The sequence below is a fragment of the Akebia trifoliata genome, chromosome 6, assembly GCF_017979445.1.
Source record: "Akebia trifoliata isolate Shusen 1 chromosome 6, ASM1797944v1, whole genome shotgun sequence".
In the NCBI taxonomy this organism is placed as follows: Eukaryota; Viridiplantae; Streptophyta; class Magnoliopsida; order Ranunculales; family Lardizabalaceae; genus Akebia; species Akebia trifoliata.
The window spans coordinates 751,813-776,779 of NC_141380.1; the positions used below are offsets into that span (position 1 = coordinate 751,813).

Here is a 24,967-nt window from a genome sequence, read left to right on the forward strand (position 1 = left end):
AAATTACATTTGTCACCATCACCATCTTCTTCTTCTTCTTCATCATCATCATCTACTCTAATGAATCATTCCAATTTTAATGGAAGATTTTCAAGTCCCCAGTCATCATTTGATTCCAATGGAGATGATGAAGAAGCAGCCTTGGGGTCGCCAACTTCGACTTTGTGCTTCGGTATTGGTCGTCATCAAACCACCACCACCAATGGGTTCAGGGGATGCTATATTCGATGGCGATCATGAAGAACACCTTGTCGTCCATAGTTGGTCATGGATCTGGTCAAGGGACTGCATAGAGATTCTTGATCTTGCTTTTCTTCTTGTTTTTTATCCTAAAAGGTTGGGGGGTTCCTTGTTCTATCTATCTTGGGTTGTATAATGTTTGGTAGAAGGTAGTAACTTAACTACCATAAACATGAAACAAAATGTTTGCAATTGATTTTCATCATGGTCATCATCTTGATTTCCTCGAAATATAAAAATATGTTTCATTTAAGTAATAAAATGAAGCTTAATTGAGTAAAACGTAAACCATCTAAATGCATATTGTTCAGTGATAATTATGTGTGTGAGAGAGAGAGAGATCACCATCACTGATGGGCAATGATCCCAATATCGTACCAGTTGGGTATTTCCAATCTAGACAACATTCACTTTGTGATAGAGCAATCAAGAGTTAAAACATATATTTTTTTTCTTTTGATAAGATTCCAGACCCGGACTTTATTAGCTTAAAAGGGAACTTGGATTAAAGGTCCGGAGATTGGGCGATTAACACTCTTAATCCACGCAAGTTTTTGAGTTTGACTCATTATAGATGAGTTTGGCAACTTCAATTTTTTTTTTTATTTATCATAGAGTTCACAGAAATCCAGGATCCACCAATCACATGAGTCCACGTGTATTGATCAATGTCATCTCTAATTTGCAAAACTACCCTTGTTAGATATAATTAAAACTACCTTGCATGCTTGACGTGGCATGCACCGACGAATTTGTAACCATTGTGAGCAAAAAAAAATCACTTGGCAACTACTTTTTTTAATGATTTTTTTTTTTTTTGAATCGTGATAATTTGACTTACCCACGTGGCATACTCAATTGACACCCCTAGCATGACATGTTCGGAAATCATAGATTTGTCTTCTTCGGGATATAGAACTGCGCTTTCCCATAAACAAGGGTAGATTTACATCCTGAAGAGGGCAAATCTACAGTTCCTAAACATGTCACGTCAGGGGTGTCAACTGAGTATGCCATGTGGGTAAGTCAGATTATTAGGACTTTTTTTTGTTGCTAATAGTGCTAACTCACATAGAATCGTGATAATCTGACTACCACGTGGCAAACTCAATCGGCTACCCTGATATGAAAAGTTTGGGAACCGTAAATCTGCAGTCCCCAGGATACACAGTTGCACTTCCCCATAAAAAGTGTATCTCGAGGGAATTGTGTATCCCGAGGAGCATAGATTTATGATTCCCGAACTTGTCACGTTAGGTAGTCGATTAAGTATGCCATGTAGGATAGTCAGATTATCACAACTCAGCTCACATAATTTGGGATCCACCAATCACATGTGCCTGCATGGAGTACAAATGTGTTGTTAAGAAATTTCTGTGTCTAAGCTTCTTATGAACCAATGGCATGACGCCACCTATATTGAAAAGGAAACATGATTGGTTGGTGAAGAGAAAATTAAGGGAGAAAATTTCGGAGTGATTAGGAGTTTGGATTTTTAGTGCTTTATCAATACACATGGCTTATGCCATTAGTTCATTAGCTTTGCACTGAAATTTCTTAATTGGAAATTCTTACTCACCAACGTGTATTGAATGGTATTCCCAATTTACAAAATTACCTTCATTAGACTTGATGTGGCACAACCTATTGAGTCTATGAGCACTCTGACGATAAATTTTGTGAGCAAAAAAATCACTCCTCGATCTTTTGTACAATGTAATTAAGATGGTAGGCGGCATTACAGATGTTGTAGATCATCCACAAGAAACTACTTGCATATCACAAGTTATTTGTTGCACCCTAAGCTTAAAAATATCCATTTTTTTAGAAAACCTATCTTAACACTATTAGATGCATCTCATTGAAGGAATGTTGGCGAACTCCTTCAATTCATTTCTATTATTCTCTTGTCATTATTAATAATTGGTGCCATATCACCTTTTATCGACGTCATTTTTATAAGTATGAGGGTGCAATTTGTGGAAGAATAATAATATGAAGAGTTCTTTTTGTTTTTTTCGTTTATTTAAGAGATGAAGATGAAGGTGGCTTCACAATTATCATGGACTGGCCAATCAATAAGTAGAAGAAGAGAAAAAAAAAAAGAAAAAAGATTATGATGAAAAATGAGTGCAATCTTTTTTCTAAATTTGTTTTTAGGGTTGAGGATTTTTTTTAAGTAATCGAGTCCGATTGGCCTTAGGTGATATGCAACTAACCAGTCCCCTATTTTAATTGTGTGTGTATGTATATATGTGTATGTATTTTCTCTATATATTATAGTTTGAGATTATACTCTTAGAAGTACATGGGAGCCTTTTTAAATCTTTTTAAAATGGGACAAATTTTAAATTTTGGAGTATTGGTAGTTGATTGTTAAGGACATTGGGGTTGATGGATCTCTTCTTAACATTAATTGCATGGAGGAAAGACGGGTACAGTTTCCTATCTCACTATTTAATTTGGGACGAAGGATCCCTTGTGGTCACACACGCATGTGGGGATGACAGCTTTACTTTAATAACTCTAAATTTAATATTTGTCAGTTCGTTATTTGGACTGACTACTTCTCATTTGCATTTAATTGTGAATGATGAGTCATCAAGCTCTTCTACCAGGACAGCTATGCTCACCATTTTTTTTTATTTGTTTTGGATCTCATTGGTAATTTATTCCCAATTACCCATATCCCTTATTCAGATTCGGGTCGACTTTTAAGAAGTGATAGAGTCATCCATAGAACTAGCAAATCCAATTTGGTGAAACATATTTATGCAGTAACGCTCATTTTTGAAAGATGGAATTTTAATTGTGTACTATTGGATCTATCATTTGGATAATATTGATCCGTTACCATATATATATATATATGGGTCCCGTTCAACAACAAACATTTTGGCAAAACATTTTTGAAAACATGGGTTAGAGGTTTTGAAATGGGCTGATTTTTTGTGAGGATGATCTCTACGGTGAGGACATCATCCTCACCAAAAATCAGCCCATTCCAAAACTTCTAGCCCTAGTTTACAAGTTGAAAAATCGTGGACCGTCCATTTTTTGTAAACCATTTTTGATGGGGTTAGAAGTTTTGTAATGGGCTGATTTTTCGTGATGATGATCTCCTCACTATAAAAATCATCCTCACCAAAAATCAGCTCATTCCAAAACCTCTAACCTATGTTTTGAAAAATGTTTTGCCAAAATATTTGTTGTTGAACATTTCCCTATATTTATATATATATATATATAGGTCCCATTCAATAGCTAATTTTTTGGCAAAACATTTTTCAAAACATGAGTTAGAAGTTTTGGAATGGGCTGATTTTTGGTGAGGATGATCTCTACGGTGAGGAGATTATCATCACAAAAAATCAGCCCGTTCCAAAACTTTTAACCCTATAAAAAATAGTTTACAAAAAATGGACGGTCCACGATTTTTCAACTTGTAAACATGGGTTAGAAGTTTTGGAATGGGCTGATTTTTGGTGAGGATGATCTCCTCACCGTAGAGATCATCCTCACCAAAAATCAGCCCATTCCAAAACTTCTAACTCATGTGTTTGAAAAATGTTTTGCCAAAAAGTTAGCCATTAAACGCTACCCATATATATATATATATATATAGGGTCAGGTTCAAGGGCCATGTGAAAAAACATGTAAGAAAACTTTCGACGGTAAATAAAATTTTAAAATATGGGTTAGAAATTTTAGATTGAGCTGATTTTTTGTGAGGATGATCTTTATGATGGGAAGATCATCCAAAAAAAAAAAAATTAGCCCAATCTGAAACTTCTAACCCCATTAAAAGTGATTTAGAATGTGGACCGTCGATGTTTTTTCAATTTTTATCACTAATTTGTAATCACTTTTGATGGATTTAGAGGTTTCTGATTGAGCTGATTTTTTGTGAGGATGATCTTCTCATCATAGTGACCATCCTTGCAAAAAATCAGCTCAATCCAAAACCTCTAACCCTTATTTTGAAAAACGAAAGTTTTCTTACATGTTTTCTCACATGGCCCTTGAACTTGACCCATATATATATATATATATATATATATTATCCCGTTCGGCACCCTAAGTTTTACCACACATTTTAACAAACGCGTTTTGTTTTACATGGGTTAGAAGTTTTGGAAGGAGCTGATTTTTGGTGAGGATGATCTCTATGGTGAGGAGATCATCCTCACCAAAAATCAGCTTATTCCAAAACTTCTAACCCCATCAAAATTGATTTACAAAAAATGGACGGTCCACGATTTTTCAACGTGTAAATATGGGGCTAAACATTTCGGAATGGGCTGATTTTTGGGGAGGATGATCTTCTAATCATAGAGATCATCCTCACCAAAAATCAGCTCATTCCAAAACTTCTAACCCATGTAGGACAAAAAACGTTTGTTAAAGTGTGTGGTAAAACTTAGGGTGCTGAACATTTCCCATATATATAATATATATATATATATATATATATATATATTATATATATATATAATAAGCACTGTATTATAAATTTTTTTTTTAAAGAGTCGTGGTAATCTGACTACCCCACGTGCCACACTCAATCAACTCTCCTGATGTGACAAGTTTGAGAATTGTAGATCTGTATGCCTTAAGATATATTTTTCCCTTGGGATACAATTTTTTTATGGGAAAGTGCAGTTTTGTATCACGAGGTGTATAGATCTATAGTTTTCTAATTTGTCACATCAAGAGAGTCGATTGAGTGTACCACGTGAGATAGTCAGATTCTCACAATTCTTTTTTTTAAAGATTATTTAATTCATGAGTGATTTTATTGGCATACCAACTTTTGCTAATGCTACCTTAGTTCATTTGTAAATTACCAAAGAATTAACACACATCTTGAAGTGGCGTCAACAAAAGTTCATTACATGAAAAAATGGGTAGATTTGATGCAACTTTTTAAAATACTATACATGAAAAAGGGGTAAATTCGACGGATATTGATGTCGATTTTACCCCTTTTTCACGTAGTGGTTGGTGTGGCAATAGAAGCACTCTTAATTCACATATAGAGTTTTTTAATTTCATATTTAATTTTTAAATTAAAATAGTTATACATATATATTTTATAAGATGTTTATATTGAAAAATAAAAGAAAGAGGTGAAATGATGGAAATTCGGAGAAGGTGCCAGCTTACTAAATTGATAAAGTTTGTGATGAGTATTGATACCACAACCTGGGTTCAAACTTGGCCTTCAAGCAAAAAGAAAAAAAAAGACAGAGAGAAAAATCATAAGAAAATAAAGAATCTCCTTCAGCCTAATTCAAGCAAATACCAAATAAAATTTGAGATGATTTGTGGAACGACAACTTCACTAAACATAAACCAAACATAAGCTTAAAAACTATAAAACAATTCACTAAATTTCCCTATCGTGATGCATTGGATAGTTTTTTTAAATTATGCTCTTACTACAAATTAGCATATGATGAGGGCTTTAAAATTTTAATGCCAATACCATAATGATCAATCCATACCAGTAGTACTATTGTGAGAATGATTTAAAGTTAATGATGATGCCTTGTTTCGTATTACGAGATAGGCATGCATGGTGTGTTACCCATTTAATGATTATACTTTGTTAAAAAAATTTGTATCTAAATGGGCGTATCAAATAATTAAAAGAGTTTGTCTTTTGAAGTATAGTCAAGCCCGAAGAGTCCAAATTTTTTGTTACCAAGTGAGGTGGTTAAGGTGTTAAATGAACAACAAACTACTGCATGCCTTCAAAATTGAAGGACATGGCATTTAACTATAGTTGTTTTTAAATGAGGAGTCGTTTTTTACTCACAGACTTGTCGGTGCTTACCACATCAAGCATATAAGAGTAGTTTTGTGATTGATAATGGTACTTTTGTAAATTAAAAGTGCCGTTCAATACATGTGAACACATGTGATTGGTGGATTTCAGATTTCTGCGAGTAATTTTTTTTTTTTTAAATGAGGCATAAAAATATGGGAAACATGGCATTTTTTAACCACAAATACGGATTCAGCTTGAGTCATGAATGTTTGGTCCAAACTTTGGGCCGGTCTACTATAAATATCCCCTATTTGGGAACCACTACCCCATTTGGTCATCAATATGGGAGATTTTAAATCAATCTTTTGGGTCATCTAACCAAACATATGTTCAGTCCATAATTTGATGGACCTACTATCCCAACATCCACCCTCACGTGTGTCATGCATTTTAAATATATATATATATATATATAATATATATATATATATATATATATATATATATATATATATATATATATATATATATATATATGGGTGACGTTCCTACGACCCTTATCACGACTCACATTGCGACATCGTTTTTGTCTTATATGGGAAAAAAGGTTTGGAATGGGCTGATTTTTTGTAAGGATGATCTCTGTGATGAGGGGATCATCGTTGCAAAAAATCATCCCATTCCAAAACTTCTAACCCCATCAAAATTGATTTACAAAAATTGGACGGTCTAAAAATTTTCAACTTGTAAACATAGGGCTAGAAGTTTCATAATGAGCTGATTTTTGGCAAGGAGGATCTCCTCACCATAGAGATCATCCTCACAAAAAATCAGCCCATTCCAAACATTTTTGCCCATATAAAACAAAATACGGTGTCGCAATGTGAGTCGTAATAAGAGTCGTAGGAACCCGACCCTATATATATAGGGTCCTATTTAGCACCAAACATTTTGGCCAACATTTTAGCCAATCATTTTTGTCCTACGTTAGTTAGAAGTTTTGAAATGGGTTGATTTTTGGTGAGGATGATCTTTACGGTGATGAGATCATCCTCACAAAAAATCAGCCCATTCCAAAATTTCTAGCCCCATGTTTACAAGTTGAAAAATCGTGGACCGTCCATTTTTTATAAATCATTTTTGATGGGGTTAGGAGTTTTGGAATGGGCTGATTTTTTATGAGGATGATCTCCTCACCAAAAATCAACCCATTCCAAAACTCCTAACCCATGTTTTGAAAAATGTTTTGCCAAAATGTTTGGTGCTAAACATTTTGGCAAAACATGGGTTAGAGGTTTTGGAATAGGCTGATTTTTGGTGAGGATGATCTCTACGGTGAGGAGATCATCCTCACAAAAAATCAGCCCAGTCCAAAACTTCTAGCCCCAATTTACAAGTTGAAAAATCGTGGACCGTCCATTTTTTGTAAATCATTTTTGATGGGGTTAGAAGTTTTGGAATGGGCTGATTTTTGGTGATGATGATCTTCTCACTGTAGAGATCATCCTCACCAAAAATCAACCCATTCCAAAACCTCTAACCCATGTTTTGAAAAATGTTTTGCCAAAATGTTTATTGCTGAACGGGACCATATATATATATATATATGGCTTATCGTGGGTATCCCACCTTTCAGGTGAGACTAATCTCACGTGTGTCATCCATCAGACCCTAGAGGGTGGCCCTAAGAAATTCATTGTTTCGTGAGATTTCAAACATTTGACCAACCCTTCCTATATAGCTTATCAAGATTCGGCTTGCAACTAGGCCAACTCCTTGGGGTTGTAGTTTAAAACCATCAAGCCTGAATTCATTGATGTTTAAATATGGGCCTAGCCCATAAAAGAAAGATCTTCGTATTGAATACTCAGAATTTATCTATCAAGATGATTCGTAGTCCATTGTTTTATGGCATGTTTGAATGTTTGTGAATATCAGCGGGATAGTTGAATAGATATATCATGACTCACTCCATCATTTAAAAAAGGGAAAATTACTTCAAGGAACCTATGGGTTTTTTCTTCTTCTTCTTCTAAATAGTCCCTAAGTTTTGGATTGTATCTTAATAGTCAATTTGATGAACTTTTCTTTTCTTAATAGTCTTAAACTCATCGAAAACTACCCTTTTAATCATCTTCTTCACATAGTAAGATTTTTCAACGATGATTGTAATAATTTCTAATAATTTTTTATCGTAAATGATGAATAGAGAATGATATGCTCTTAATTTTAACCATTTATATCTATTTTTTGATTTATTAAAAAAAATGAAAAACAAAGTTAAAATTCTAATTTTTTTTTTTTTTTTATGATTATGTCATAACTTTTGATCCACAACTATGCTATATGCATTTTTGGTCTTCCGAGGAGATTTACTCAATATCAAAATAGAATAAATGAAAAAAAAAAAAAAATCTGGATCATATTTATAGTGTCGAATTCACTACTTTTCATTGTTAGTTCAACATTTTTATTGTTGAGTTCAAAGATTTTTTTTCTTATGAAAATATTGTTGAACTCAATAGTAACTAAACATGAATTAAAAGCGTTAAGTTCATCAATAATTATCGTTGAACTCAAAATATTAATATTATATAACTCGATGATATAAGTTATATTATTGATGAACTTGAAGATTTTAAGTCATGTTTAATTACTATCAAGTTCAATAATATTTTCATAAAAAAATCATTGAACTCAATAATAAAAAGTGGTGAGCTCCACTATAAAAATGTTGAATTAAAGTGGTGAACTCAACACTGTAAATATGATCCATATTTTCATTTTTCATTTTTTAGCTTCGATATTGGGTAAATCTCCTCGCAATACCCAAAATGTATATATCATAACTATAACCCAACTATGTGAAGAAGATGCGGAAAAAGGCAGTTTGGATATTTCAAAAATATGATAACAAGAGATGCGGGCAAGGGACTATTAAGGAAAGAAAAATTCATTAAATGGACTACTGAGATATATCATCCAAAACTTAAGGACCATTCAGAGAACAAACCTTCGCACAGGTCTAATTTTCTATTTAAAAAGTTTGGCTTTTGAAGAGGAAGGATTGATGAGGACTTGTGTGTGTGGAACCAGGGGCGGAGCCAAGATTTTCTTGTAGTGGGGGCAAACTATGGTTAGTTGAATAGTTGAAGAACTTGAAGATGAATAATTTTAGGGAGAAATTCAGAGGATTTAGGTTAGAAGTTGAAGAAAAGGATATTTAGGTCATTTTCAATTAATATATGTGAAGGCAAATGGAGAGAGAGAGGTGAGGGAGCGGGGATAAATGGGGCATGTAATTAATTAAAAATATAAGGGTGTCTCAAAGTTCTATGAGGGCAATTGCCCCCACCAGCTTCTTACTAGCTTTGCCCCTGTGTGGAACAATGCTCACTCTCCTGTGAGTGCCACGTCAAGCGTAGCAAAGGTAGTTTTATAACTAAGAAGGGTAGTTTTATAAATTAGGGATGCCTCTAATACACGTGGGCTCATGTGATTGGTGGATCGTGAGTTTGTTAGCACTGTCAGCAAAAATTTTGTGAGCAATTTTCTTTTGAGAAGTCGGTTCCCAATTTCATGTCCGGGTGATGGCTTTGCATTAGGCCTCCATCGGTTTGAAATGAGAGAACAACGGTGCGCCATGTTAGCCTAAAAGTACGGGTCAAACAAGAACCATTTTCTTAAAAGGTAAGCAAAATAATTACATTAAGTAATCCTTATTCTTTCTTAATTTTACGTCCTTACCCGTATATTTTATTTTGAAAGAACACCACCAATAACAATTAAGGAGCTAACTATAAGGCTGTTAATGGGCCGGGCTTTTAACTGGTTTTGAGTAGTACTGCTAGGCCCATTTAGATATTGGGAAAGAAGATGTATTTTGAGATTAATATTAACCCTTGGATTTCATACGATTGTATTTTTTTTATGAATTTTTTTTTTCATGATTCCATGATTTGAACCCATTTAAAATAGAGTCGTGATAATATGAAGCTCCCCCCTAACAAACGCCCCCATCACAGAACCGTAGATCATTTGCTTCGGGATATACAAAATCATACATTTTTTTTCTTGTGTATCCCAAGGCAAATGATCTACGGTTTTGTGATGAGAGATTAGGGGGCGTTTGTTAGAGGAGAGCGTCATATTATCATGGTTCTTTAAAATATGTAGAAGAAAATTATGTTTGAAATTGGTTCAACTTGGCATAAGGCCTAAGTATTTGTGGGACAAGTCGAGTTTGTACTGATTTTATCCCTTATAGAAAGAAAACGAATTCTTGACCCTCTTTCAAGATCATGTTAGGTTTACATGTATCCGTGCGAGGTGCTCACATCAAACTAGTTTTCCATACTCTTTGGCTTACCCTTTGTTGCAAATTAACTCTAAAAATTATACAAAAACATTAATTTGAGTGGTGATCATTATTAGGATGTTGTAGTTTTCACCATTGACTTCAAATTCACACTAATTAGTAATAATACTCTTGAGTCTTGAGAAATACATCTTTAGGTCTTATCTTGATGAAGACACACTCAAGTCAAATAGCCATCGACGCTATATGCGTTGAGGAATATCTAGAGAATGTTAGTACCTGTTTGAAAATGGAGTTTACCCAAAAAAAAAAAAAAAGTTCAAACTTTCCTCCACCACAAAGTTCACTCCAACTGTCAACTATATACACAGTTTAGTTTCAACTCTACCAAATTGAATAATGGTGGAGTTTCTGACCTGGCTCGGCACATTTAACTCGGCCAATTTGAGTGTTGAATCAGCCAAAATTTTAAGTAACTCAACATTTTAGTTGCATCGAGTTCTAGCGTCGTGTCACTTTGAAAACCAATCAAATCAGTTGACTCGGCCAAGTTCCGAGTCAGCAAATTTTAATAATATTATTAGAGGTTTCTATAAGAGTCCTGATAATATGATTTGTCAGATGGTATACTCAATCGACTCCTTGACGTGGACAATCTCAAGAATCGTAGATCTATACATCTTGAGATACACGGCTTCCTCGGGACACACTTTTTATGAGGAAGTGCAATCATGTATCCCGAGGTGTTCAAATCTATGATTCTCAAACTTGTCACCTCAGGGAGTCGATTGAGTATGCCACTTGGCAAGTCATATTATCCCGACTCTTTCTATAATTATTAATGACTGAAGAGTCATGATAATATGACTTCCCACGTGGCATACTCAAATGACTCTATAACATGGACAAGTTCGGGAATCTTAGATCAGCATGCCTCATGATACATGATTCCCTTGAGATACACTTTTTTATGGGGAAGTGCAATCATGTATCCCCAGTAATTCAGATCTAAGGTACTCGAACTTGTCATGAAATAGAGTCATTTGAGTATGCTGCCTGGCGAGTCATATTATCCCGACTCATAAATGAATATTGTGGGCTCTGATATAGACAAAAAACTAACACGCTTGATATTTTTAATTTCAATAAGCAAAACTAACTTGCTTAAATTAGGCTGTTATAGTTCATGATGCTAATATAATCCATCACTTATATCTATTATGTTTTAGGTAAATTAACCTAACCCACCCTCAATATAATACAGTGAAAATGAAAGTTAGATTCTCTTAAGAAATAAGATTTTGAGGGACAAATGTATTGCAGTCAAAGAAGCAAGACGACTTGCAGCTATCCAAGCAGGCTCAAGCCAACCAAGCCATTTCATACTGTTGCTTCTAAAAGTCAACTCCATTCTAAGTACATCAACTACAACATCATCAACAACAACAAAACCAAGTACCCATTCTTCTCAACCCCTTCTTAGCCATTATATTTCCCTTTTTGTTTAATATTAACCTACTTTCCTCAAATACCTTGCCTTTTAAGCACCCTTTTCCCTTCTATTATTCCCCTTTTTCTTCTTTCTACAATCTTTCTCTAGAACAAATTCCATCTCTACAGCTAGCCAAGGAGCATGCTTGAATGTCCAGAGACAGGTACAAATTAATAAGCTAAATCCAAAAAAGTTATCTCATGTTCAATCCAATAAGCTTTAAAAAAAAATTCCTTATTTTGTCAAATTTCATGTTCATGGGTACTCAAATAACTTCATTCATTAACTTTTTAGGTGGAATTTCCATTTGATTTTCTTTTGTTGTCCTGCAGGGAGAGATTTGAAGAGATAGCGAAGAAGATCAAGAGAGAAGCCGATGCCTCGGATCAAATGGGAAGGAGACACTTATTAGGCCTTCCTGGAAACTTAAACACAATTACACCTTGTGCTGCATGTAAGCTTCTAAGGAGAAGATGTGCACAAGAATGCCCTTTCTCTCCATATTTCTCTCCTCATGAGCCCCAAAAATTTGCTTCAGTCCACAAAGTTTTTGGTGCAAGCAACGTCTCGAAGATGCTAATGGTTATGCCCAATTCTCTCTCTGATCTTCTCTTTTTTTGCACTCCCCTCGGTGAACATCGTAACATTGATTTTATATAATCTGTATAATTAATTCAGGAGGTACCGGAGAGCCAAAGAGCCGATACGGCAAATAGTCTTGTTTACGAAGCGAACATGAGGCTTAGGGATCCGGTATATGGGTGCATGGGTGCAATCTCGGCCTTGCAACAACAAGTACAATCCTTACAAGCCGAGCTAAATGCAATAGGAGCTGAGATACTGAAATACAAGTACAGGGAAACAAGTACTAATTTGATTCATTCATCTCATGCCACTATGCTTTCTCCTGATTTGGTGTCTGTCGCTGCACCGCCACCAGTGCCTCCTCCAGTTTCTTCTTCTTCTTCTTCCATGTGCACTCCTCCTTCAACCACAACCGAGTATAGCTCAATTTCGAATGAAAATACCCTATATTTTGGCTAAATTTCTTTAGTAAAACACTCACATTTTTCTTTATTACAATTGTGTGGAATAAGGGATGCAATTGTTGTATTATTTGGGTTTTTATACTCTTTTTTAACTTTAATAATATAAATTTATGGTTGAAAGACAATACATTATAACAGTGGATCGATGGGTTTTCTTTGTTTCTTCAATTTTCATTCTATATTCACTTCTTGATTCAAACCTATTCAATAGGAGGCAATTGTTGTATTATTTGGGTTTTTATACTCTTTAACTTTAATATAAATTTATGATCGAAAGACAATACATTAAAACAGTGTTGATTGATGGGTTTTCTTTGTTTCTTCAATTTTCATTCTAAATTTACTTCTTGGTACAAACCTAATCAATACACCAAAAGCAACACCAGTACTAGCTAATCCTTTACTTAGGACCCCCCACCACCCCCTCTACCTATACCCTTGGTTACTATTTTGTTGTCACTTTCACTTTGGTACCCTTCTTTTCGAACACACCTATATACCAAAAATTAAGCAGATATCTCTTTGGATTCAGTACATCTCTCTGGAATATTCTTCATTTTTTGCCCTAAAGTTCCATCAAGGGAAAAAAGAAGAACTTCCCCTCTCTCTATCTCTCTTAGTTGCACCTTTGGATAGTTGGATATTTCCAACCTCTTTTATTTCTTATGTCTTCTTTAAGAGAAGTGCAACCTAAAAAGCCAAAGCCAAACATATTGGCCAAAGGAAATCAAAATTCTTTGTAGACCAATTTATGAAGAACATGCAGAGCAGTCTTGGTCATCCATGATTTTCATGCCAGTTTTTTTTTTTCTGTGGTGTGACACGTGGGAGTTGGATGAGTTTGAAACGCGGATTCTTTGCATTGGCGGCGTATTTTGGTTGACCGAATTCAGTCCTAGGGTTCCCTACGTGTTGTCTGTGCTCTTTAAAGAATCTGGATGTCGTCTATAATATTAAAGCTATGGTTGTCTCACCATGAACATGAAGAGTCTGAGAATGAGATGTAATGGAAAAAAGCTGCAACAAATTGCCCTAGGTTATTTGTCAAATTACTTCAATACCTCATGAAGAAATGCTAAGCATTTGATAAGATTGTTTAACTCTGTGTTTTGACTAAAAATGAAATGGCCTTAACCTTTAGAATAATGATTTTTTGACGCCACCTCTCCTGACATGGCATGTGTTAGAACAATAGAATTTTTTTCTCGGGATACACAATTGCACATATTAATGGGGATGTATAGTTGTGTATCCCAAGAGAAAAATCTATGGTTCTTGCCCATGCCACGGGAGGGGGCATGTGTAGGGGGCATCAGAAAATCATGACTCTAAACTTTAACAAAAGTTGGTGTGGCAATAACAACTCTCAACTTTAATGGACTTTCGAACATGAGTAAGTCATGCTAATGTTATCTCTGGGTCAGGCGTTGATGAGCATATTGAACTATCCATGTGACTGAGAGCCCTCAAAGCCCAGGCATAACGATGCAATTATCAAGGGTGTGCTCTACCACTTAGCTAATAGCCCGTCGTGCAAGCCTCTCACTAGGGGCCCGTTATGCTAAAAGCGAGAGAAACCCCATCCCTCTCTCTCCTTTTTGCGAATTGAAACAATTTGAATTGTCAATAATACCCCTTGAAAACTGCCCAACTCAACTCATGTTTACATCATCTTGTTCTAATCTTGAGTTCTTTAGATTGAAGGGTATTATTGTATTGAATGAAAGAACAATACATGTACAGTTGGGAGGTCAATGACCTTGCCAGCTACTTATACATATTTCTAAGACGTAGGGTTTTCTTGGCGTGTGGAGTTCAACCAGGTGAGAGAGGGGGAAAAGAATTCCTTCTATTAAAAAATGAGAACTACAACCCCTTAGCCATCTCCCATCTTCCCTTTTGTTTTAATAAATATATAATATTATACTTTCTCTACATCTCTTATTTTATTAAGTCTCTCTCTTTTGATTGGCCTATAGAAATGTCATACAATTTGGTCTCACGTCTTGATTGCTTGTAAAAGTCGCAAATTAGCTTGTCTTTACTCAACTTTTGTCCAAAGGGCACACATCTAAAGAATTTTAATCTTCATTCTCCCTCCCGCATCTCAACTTTTGTTCCCTTTATGCAACCAAAGGAGGGTTTTAAAATATAAGGTGTGACTTTAGATATACCCTTCACATTTTGGTGGATATCTAATTTCCTCCTTGTATTTTCAAACTGATGATATACTCCTTGACATCCATCTTCTTTGAAAGACTAAGTGAAAATGATCACAATACCCTCATCTTCAACTTCCATCCAAATATCCTTGTTTATTTTATTATGTTTTCCTCTCAAAAGCAGTCATCTACAACCTCTTCCGTAAAATGATTTTAGTGCTCTCTGCAACCTCAAGCCAAAAAGCTTCAAGTGTTCTCCAAAAAATGTCTTCATCAACCTTTATGATAAATTATAAATAAAAAAAATTTCTATCTTATTATTGAGGTTTGAAGGAAAAATAAAAATCAAGGGTATTTGACTTGATCAAGTTGAAGATAAGACCATCTTCTCTTAATATCTCAAAAAGTCCAAGGTCAATGGGTATGTTATTAATTTGAAAACCTGTGGAGTAAATAAAATATTCACCAAAATGTCGGTTATATTAAAATCACTTCAACATAAAGGAAGTCGTTTAAAAAAAAGGGTCGTCGTAATATGACTCGCCAGGTGTCATACTCAAATGACTCCCTAATGTGATAAGCTTGGGTACTGTAGGTTTGTATGCCTTGGGATACACGATTGTACTTCCCCATAAAAAAGTGTATTCCGAGGAAATTGTATATCTTGAACAGTACATATCTACAATTCTTGAACTTATCCATGTCATGGAATCATTTGAGTATGCCACCTGGCGAGTCACATTATCATGACCCTAATAATTTTTTAATTTTTTTTTGTTTTTGATTAATTCAAGTTAGAGGAGAGATGGGTGGTGTTATTTATGTATTTCGTACACCTAAAGAGGCTGACTTCATTAAATTGAAGAAGTTATAGATAATTATGGTATGAGGGGTTTGGTGGTCTTAAATTCTTAATTAATACGGACTTCATTTAATTCAAGCTTGTATCGAGCTTTGCAGTGCATGTGAAGAGATGAATCCCGAGGCCCAATTTGTTTATTTATTATTTGTTTACAGGGTAAATTAGGATCACCATCTTTTGTAAAGGGTGAACATTGCAATCTCACGTAAATCAGCAAAATTGCTATTTTCATTAACAAATAATGTTCGGTGTTCTTCCCACTAAAAATGCCTCAATGAGTAACTTCATAATGTCGAAGCTATATATTTCTTGTTAGATTTAAAATCACAGAAAAAAGTTATATTAAAAATGTTAAATTTAAATAATAAATAATAATAAATCAAATTAATCGATCATTAGTAACCAACCATGCATGTAAAATTATTAGATCTTCTAAGTAGAAACCCCCATTAAGTTGAATGTTTCGTAAAGATTTAGTGAAGATCCTTCGTTGGGATTTGGGGGCTTCGGTTAGGATTGCTAGATTCTGATTTTGGACTTGACTTTCAGAATCTCATTTGGGCACACTTTTTTCAGAATCTAGAATCATACTCTCTTTCTGTCAACCTTGTTTCTAAGTTTGGATATGAAATACTCACAAAATATACATAAACCATATTCCAAATTGCAAGAAACAGATTATGACTCTTTATGATTTAATTTTCTTCATTTTTTATTCTAATTATGGGAGAAATGTTTTAATAATATAAATAAAACAATAATGTCAAATTTTAGAATCAGATAATGGTCAAAACAAAATTCTAGACTACGAAACACCCCCAACAGCCAATTACAATTGTTTTTATAAATGATTATTACTGTAAATTCTTAAATCATATCACATCAACAAACAACCCTATACAGAAGTTCATCCAAAATATTAAAAAAAAAAAGGATGAAATGAAGTACATCTTGACACAAAATGTGGGGTTTGAACTACGGCCCCAAAGTACATTATTTGTTTTTTTAAAGACAACTGAAGAACATACGTAACGCGGTATGCTTCAAGGGAGTGAAGTTGGATGTCACATGCATTTAATAAATCAAGACACATAAAACTATAAAAAAGATGGCGCCAACCATGTGATACTGATTGTTTAAGTGCTTGCCAAGTGATACTAAATTGGTTTTCTTTGATGGTTTGAAGTTAGACACCGCAAAGGGTTTAATTTACAATTTTAGAAATTTAAGTTCACTACAATCTTGACCTATGGTGCCCTTAATTGCCTACTCAATGGGTCAGTTAAGCCCGTAATGGATTTGGATGAACAATTTTAATTCCCAGAGAAAGTATACAAATTATATTATATATTTTATTTTAATGTATAAAAATTATTTATATTTTGTATATCAAATAGGATTTGATCCGGTCTGGACACAGTGTCTGATTGTTATTTGATAGAGTATGGATCCTATATTAAGATTCGACAAAAAAACCTGAACCGATTTTATTGAATCAGTTTGTGTTTGATCCGATACTTTTCGGACTAGTCCCAAATCCATGTGGCAGCATAATTTTGGCCTACTATAACAAGAGAGCATCTCCACTCGTTAGCAAATTTTATAATGGGCAACCAACGAATTCAACATGATCATCCCCTCTAAATATAAGTTGACTGATCCTGTAAAATAATACCTTCACCTAACCTAATGTTGAATTAATTATAAAATAACTAATCTTTCAAGAACTGTACAGAAAATTATAGAGCCGAATTGGCACTTGGAACCTTGCTCCGTACTCCAGCTACCGCCTTTATCAGTTCTTTTACAAATATGTATCGTGGTTGCACCATGTGTGGCTGGCCCGAGCGCAATCTGAGCTCAACCTGATTGATGGGCGAGCCTGGGCTGAGTTATGTATAGAACATAGTTGAGCTTGGGTTAGAATGACTTCGCCATCCTTATTTTGGATTGAGCTTGGGCAACCTAGCTCAACCTGAACTTGAGACCGTATAATAATATATAAATATTTCTATTTTTATAGAAAAAAATAATTGAGGGCATTTTTGGTAGGAAAAACTTTTCATGGTGTATTTAATACATCTTAAGATGTGCCCTTAGGGCACATGCTAACAAATCCAATTTTTATTTATATTAATTAATTGTACTTCTTGACTAAGATATAAAATATCTTTACTAATCAAAACAAAACTAGGCTTGTTTGACGATCCCAACTCAACCCACCTAAAACTACTTAACTTAGGCTAACCCAAGCTCAACTCAATTTTAGAAGCTCAAGCTCAGGTTGAACTTAGATTAATGAGCTCAGGCTTAACGCTCAGGTTGAGGTTTCAGCCACTTGAGTTGAGCTTGAGTCTATCCTCCAACACACCCAGGTTACACAAAGTGAAAATTGGAAAATTCAACAAAAAAAATTATCGGGCCAGGGCCCATGAATTTTAGAAATTGAATTTTGACCGTCTAGGACCATTGAAATTCTTGATGTTCTCAGATTTGAAGGCTTAGAGCTATCGAATTTCTCCCATCCTTCATTAATTTGACAGTCTCGACCTGTCGAAAAAAAGAATTTGACAATGAAAAATTTGACCCATTGGCCCATTGAATTTTATGAAATTTGATACTAGGGCCATCGAATTTGGGCTTTTTTCACATTGTGTTTACAATTGCCATTCCAGGTTGATGAGATTTGATAACCTCAAATCTTGGGTTATAATTTCTATGAAAGATCCAATGATTTGTTTTCTTAGGGATCAGATGGTTTTGAAAATAACTAAGAAATATGTTCTCACCTTGGGACAGTTAGAGTCGAATGAAGTTGGACACAAATATTTATTTAGACAATAATGCCATATTTGTTTGTCTCAAATCTTGTCCAACTTTGATGTCCCTGATTTCCACTAACTGAAGACATGACGAAAGCCCAATATGATACCGACACTGTTGGTCTAATGGGAAAGACCATAAATTTGGATCGATATCGATTTATAAATGTCAGTATTATATATTCTAGACCTCAAGCATCATAAAAGATAAGCAAAATAAATAAATTATTGGGCTTGGCACCCTGATGTCTACCCTAACTATCACGCAATTCTTCACTCTTCTAATAAAACCTCTTCTGGGCCCTATTTTTAGATTGTTTTTTAACGCATGCACACTTTGTTGTTATAGCATCTGGGCCATATAAATCAACATTAGACCTAAATTTAAGGCCCGTTAATTATTGGTTTCATATCCGGTTTCCATTACTCAAATCAAACAGAAAAACTTCTATCTAGAAAGAATACCCCATTGATTTTGAGAAGATTTAAGGACGAGAGTATTGAAGATCTAGGTGCGATCAACTCCGTTGGCATTCAATCAAGATGAGTCGATTATGAAGTTAACCATTTTTTATTATTTCGTAGCCTAGTGACCGCGTTTCTGCTTTGGGTGATTGACCAAAAGATTAACATGTTATACCACTAAATAGGGGTCCATGATGTGGTGAAAGAGATTGGACTTTATAGGCCAAGAGTCCAGGTTCACTTGTGTGTCCCTTGTCCAATTACTTCTTGTGGGTTTTTCCTCTCTTGCTCTCGTGTCTTTTCTATTTGTTATATTTCTAATTACCATTAGCTTGTTTGAGGTTGAAGTTAAAGCAACTCCATCCTCTTCTACCTAACTCATCCATCCACATCAACACGTTCTTATCAATCTTTCATGGTTCTACAAGTCACCATAGGGGGAGTTAATACTCTAGTTAAGCCATTTATAACTTTTTTGGAATTCCTTGGCTGCGGCCTAAAAAATAAAGAAAAAAGAGCACTACGAGATAAGCATTAAGCAATAGTTACGCAGGACAAGGAGAAGGACATCATCTATGTGACCCATCCAAAGAGATGAAGCCATTGAATCAAGGGCACTCTTTACTTGTAGCACGCAAGACAAGGAGAAGGACATCATCTATGTGACCCATCCAAAGAGATGAAGCCATTGAATCAAGGGCACCCTTTACTTGTAGCACCCTGGCGTGATTGTTAAAAGAGTGTCACATAGTTCCTCGTGGAAGGGTATCTTTCTAAATAGTCCCTAAGTTTTCAGTAGTTGCTTGGCAGGACATGTAGTAAATTTTTTTCTTTCTATATGGTCTATGGACCTCATCTACCACATTTTTCACGATTGAATTCCCTAACCGTTTGAACTCATCGTTTTCATCCAAAAATTGGATTTTTGACATCTCAATCAAGTTTCAGAGACTCCATTCCATTATAAGCCATTTTCAAAGGGTTTTTTTTTAAAACATTTTCAAACATTTTTTTTTCAAACATTTTGAAGATGTATGTAAAAATTAGGGGTTATTCACTTTTTTTTTAAGTATTTGGATGAAAATCGATCAAGAATAATTTTTTTGGGTTGAAAAATTATTTAGACAAGTCATTAACTCAAGTTTTTAGTCGATCTTTCCATGTATTTTAGTTGAAAAAACTAGAAAACTAAAAATGAGTGAACTTTTCCAGTGTCGAGTCACCACTTTTTTTAAAAAAATTGGTGAACTCGATAGTATATAGTAGTGAGTTCGATAGTAAAATTTTTGAACTCGACACTAAATAAAAAAGAATCGAGTTCGACAGTAAAATTTGTGAACTTGACAGTACGAGGGACAATTTAGAAAGAAAAAATTTGCTAAATGTCCTATTAAGCTACTGCGCAAAACTTAGGGACTATTTAGAAAGAAACCCTTCTGCATCCTTTAAGTAATTCCTCCCCCCCTCCCTTTAAAAAAAAAAAAAAAATCTTATCTAGGAGCCCTAGATGGCTGATATGGTAGTTTTTTTTAGACATAGCTTTCTCTTGACCCTCTAGAAAGTGCCACTAGGGACCCACTACCCCTCTCCATCTAGAAGAGAAGAATTTTGCAATGTACTTCGAGAAATAATTTTGTCCCAAATTGCCAGCCAAAGAAGTTCTTTTAATTTTTTTTCTCATCCACTCTAATTTTATAGAGAAACAGACTGAAAAAAGAGTACATATAGATCTGTGTGGTTGAGAAAACCCATCAAGGGCAAGGAAAATTCAAAGAAGCCAAAGTAAATGAAAATGAACAAAACTATATATTACCAACTCACAATCCAAACCTAAATTTTGAAGAAAACCACCCCCTTACTTACACTTGTTGAATTCCTTCTCTTGATTTTCCAAGAGAAATTTAAGAGTGAAAGCAATCAAGTACAACAACATAATATAGTACTCAAAATAAATATGAAAAAAGAAACATCACTAACAAAAAGGCCTATAAACACTCATACTAAGAAAGATAAGATTAGGCAAGAATCCATTTGGACTAATTTAAATCCAAACAGAAATCATCCTTAATTCACTCTCCCACAGATCTTCCTAATCTCTCCCTTATTGCCAGTGAGAGGTTTGATATCTCCCATCTTGATCATGGCTGCTGCAAAGTCAGCATTGAAGGTACCAGGACTGTTGCTGTATTTTCTCACGGTGGAATCAGTCGATCCACCGTTGAACAATACTTGATCAGAGTGAAGGAGGCCTTTCCGATTGATTAGATTATTGTAGTAATGGTTGTTGAAAGAAGTAGGAGTCTGAAGATCTAAAGGTGCTAAGTTGTTATCTCCTGATCCAGAAGTTCTCGGGCAATTCCGTTGCCTCGTACTAGCGAACGAACTGTCAATGTTGGCCTCGTTATAAATTCGAGCCCTGAAGAGAGTGCACCTTGCTTGTCCAATTGTGTGGGAACCTGCATCAATGAAACCATATGAGAGAGAGTGAGAGAGTGAGAGAGAGAGAGAGAGAGAGAGAGAGAGAGAGAGAGAGAGAGAGAGAGAGAGAGAGAGAGAGAGAGAGAGAGAGGGAGAGGTTTGATACCAGATAAGGCAACCAAATCCTTAGTGGAGAGACCCTGAGCTTGGAAACTTGAAATGAGGTTACTAAGGTTAAAAAATGGAGAAGGAATGCTCCTAGTAGCAGCACCTTGACTGGCTGTCCTAGCATCTCTTCTTCCAAGTTTTACATTCCAATTAGGTCCCCCAAGCTGGAAATAAAAACATCCCAAATCAGAAACATTTTTATGGAAAGGCAAAGTGACCCGATGATTGATAATGCTATTCTGCTAATTTGTAAATGAATAATGCTAAAGAGACCTCAAGATTGTACCTCACACCTTGTGCCAACGTGAAAGTGTGCTAGAATCATGGATGCTTTCCTTGAGATACAAGTCAAAAGTACCTAGGATTCCTATACACTGTCACGCCAGGATGTGCAACATGAGCACAGGGGTGGAGCTAGTAAAGAGCTTGTGGGGGCAATTGCCCCCAAAGAACTTTGAGACACCCCTATATTTTCAACTAATTACATGTCCCATTTGTCCTCACTCCCTCACCTCTCTCCCCATTTGCCCCCACACTCCTCACCTGCCTCCAATTTTTAACCCCCCCCCCCCCCCCCCCCCTCCTTTTTTGTTGATGACATTCCCTCTTGACTGGGCCTTCTCATATATTAATTGAGAATAACCTAAATATCATTTTCTTCAACTTCTAATAAAAAACCTCTGAATTTTTTCCTAAAATCATTCATCTTCAAGTTCTTCAACTATAGGACTAACCATAGTTTGCCCCCACTTCAAGAAAATCCTGGCTCCACCCCTGGATGTGAGGTACAATCTTGAGGTCACCCTAGCACAACTCTTTGTAAATATTAAGTCATACTAGCTAATCCTATATAAATTATTTTAGATGCTATGAACCACAAATTTCTTATCTTGATTCAAGAAAATTATAACTATATGGTACATGTCGTTCATCTTAATATAATACATCTTGTTACTTTGATTGTTATTTTTTTGAATTGGATTACATGAACCCTTTGGGTGTTTGTTAAGTATAAATTTCATATAAACCAAAAATAAAGTCTAAGTAAATGAAAATTTTGTGAACACTCAACTAAGCGTGGCATCTTTACAAACATGAAACACTTGTACTTACTATAGCAACGGAGTCTCTTGCAGCAATAGCCAAGATATCGGCACATGATACTGTTCTTGGGCACACCTTTTCCACTGCAGACTTTATATTGTCAATGACATTGAATCCCCTAACGGAGTTCTTATTGGGACCTGCGTTCTGCTCTCCTGTGAAAGTCGATGTGTCGTCGAGCAATATCGATCCATCACATCCCTATCAAAACTCATGGGATGCTTTTGTGAAAATCAGGGAAAAATAGGTTTATAGGTTTTAGAAGAGTGAGATCGCATGGTAAATTAACATTTTGTGAGTTGAATATGACAAAATTCCCATTCTGACTCATTGTTCATTTTAATTCCTAAAACATGAAGAGCGAGATAACAGGTATTTCAAAGTTATAGATATCTTTCTTATGACGTAGCAAGGTCACTGATATTTATTTGAAAAGTGATAATCTCGCTAATTTATAAAGTGACGATTTCGTTACTTTATATCAAGGAGATCATCACTTCAAAAAACCTATGATCTCGCTCTTCATATGTTGATAATTAAAATGAACAGTGAGGTGGAATCAGAATTTTGTCAAAAGTTGATCACGTATCGTAAAATAATAATAATAATAATAATAATAATAAAAGTTGTAACTTAGTTACAAATGGATACAAGTATCGTCTTAAGTCAAATCTTGGACTTTAATAAGGTACCTAATAATTGACAAAAACTCTAGCTTCACAAAGTTAGTAAATCGTTACACCCAATTATACAACTCTGCATAATCGGCCATAGCCGATTTTACCTCCATGTAGGGCACTCAGAAGCCTTAGTAATGTTGGGAGCCTGATTACGTTAATTAGTCAGGCTAGCCCTACTTGATACTTGCATCTATCTAACAATTACTTGCAGGTTCAATGTAAAATAGTACAAGTAAAAATAACAATTAGACTTAAATAGAGATACAAATGTTATTGTAGATTAAGTAACTAATGCAGCAGTCAATTTATATCAACATCAAAGTCTTATTCTAAAAATTGATGGATTGAACAAATAAGTCAGGCATGCATGTTTTCTAATAATTGAGTAGTAAAAATTGTATACTGCTGGAAATATATAATTCAATTTTTAACATATTAATGAATGAAATTTGTGTGTAAATTGAGTTCTTATGCACACGATTTAAGCTCGCCATTCCAATCATGAAATTTTGAGTTAAAATAACCTTTATAAGAAGTGAAAGAAGATGAATTACATTAACGAAGCAGTCGTGAAAGTGCAAACGAAGGAGGGAGGCACCCATTCGACGTTCATTTGAGATTGCGGACTGAACAACGGATTTTACTGTATTAAAAACCTTTGGACAAGATTTCGAGTAGAAGTTAGTTGAGAGTTGAGCATGGGATTTCCCTAGGAAGAGAACAAGTACAAACAGTGTCGCCATGGCCATGGGAGAAGAAGAATAAGAAGCAACCATTGCTTGGTAGTAGTAATTAAAAGTAAATAAAAATATTGGAGAGTGTGGTGAGAACAAATTGTGAGGAAGTTAGTAGAGTTATATATAGGGCTTCTAAGGGTATATGGGGCCGGGCAGCCCACCTAATCCCAATGACCATTGCATGGCATTTAACGATTTTACATGCATCCACGTTTTTTACGAAAGAAAAATTGTTTGATTGATTGATTGATTACTGTATAAAAAGCCATAAATCCACGTATGTGATTGGAACTGGTTAACTACAGAAACTGTGACGTGGCAGCTATGGATTTCTAAATATGTAGCCATCAACACAATCTTAATTTTGATTAGAAAGAGAGAGGATTGACGAGAGCTGCCATCTGTTGAATAAAGCCAACACCACATAGTGTAAACTTTAAAAAAGATATCTATCTGATCTATTACTACTGAGAGAGGCAGTCTTTCAAAATGGTTGATTAGTGGTGGAAGCCGCCCACTTTTTTTTTATTTTTTATTCTTCTTTGACTTTAACCTCACTGCATTAGAATTTATTTTAAATATGTTTCATCATATATATATATATATATATATATATATATATATATATAATATATATATATATATATATATATATCTATATATATATATATATATAT

At 34.9% G+C, this 24,967-nt stretch overlaps 2 protein-coding genes across 2 annotated transcripts; one reads left to right on the top strand and one right to left on the bottom strand.

Annotated features, from left to right (window-relative positions):
- The first annotated feature begins 11,765 nt into the window (after positions 1-11,765).
- On the top strand, positions 11,766-13,029 carry LOC147399389 (LOB domain-containing protein 15-like). Its single transcript, XM_086446595.1, has 3 exons — positions 11,766-11,986; positions 12,156-12,405; positions 12,502-13,029. The coding sequence occupies exons 1-3, from the start codon at positions 11,973-11,975 to the stop codon at positions 12,865-12,867; spliced, it is 630 nt and encodes a 209-aa protein (XP_086302721.1). The 5' UTR covers positions 11,766-11,972; the 3' UTR covers positions 12,868-13,029.
- Positions 13,030-20,966: 7,937 nt separating this feature from the next.
- Positions 20,967-24,378, bottom strand: LOC147399390 (peroxidase 4-like). The gene is made up of 4 exons (XM_086444740.1): positions 24,108-24,378; positions 22,883-23,074; positions 21,768-21,933; positions 20,967-21,639 (listed from the first exon to the last, which is right to left on the bottom strand). The coding sequence occupies exons 1-4, from the start codon at positions 24,327-24,329 to the stop codon at positions 21,248-21,250; spliced, it is 972 nt and encodes a 323-aa protein (XP_086300866.1). The 5' UTR covers positions 24,330-24,378; the 3' UTR covers positions 20,967-21,247.
- Positions 24,379-24,967: the final 589 nt, after the last annotated feature.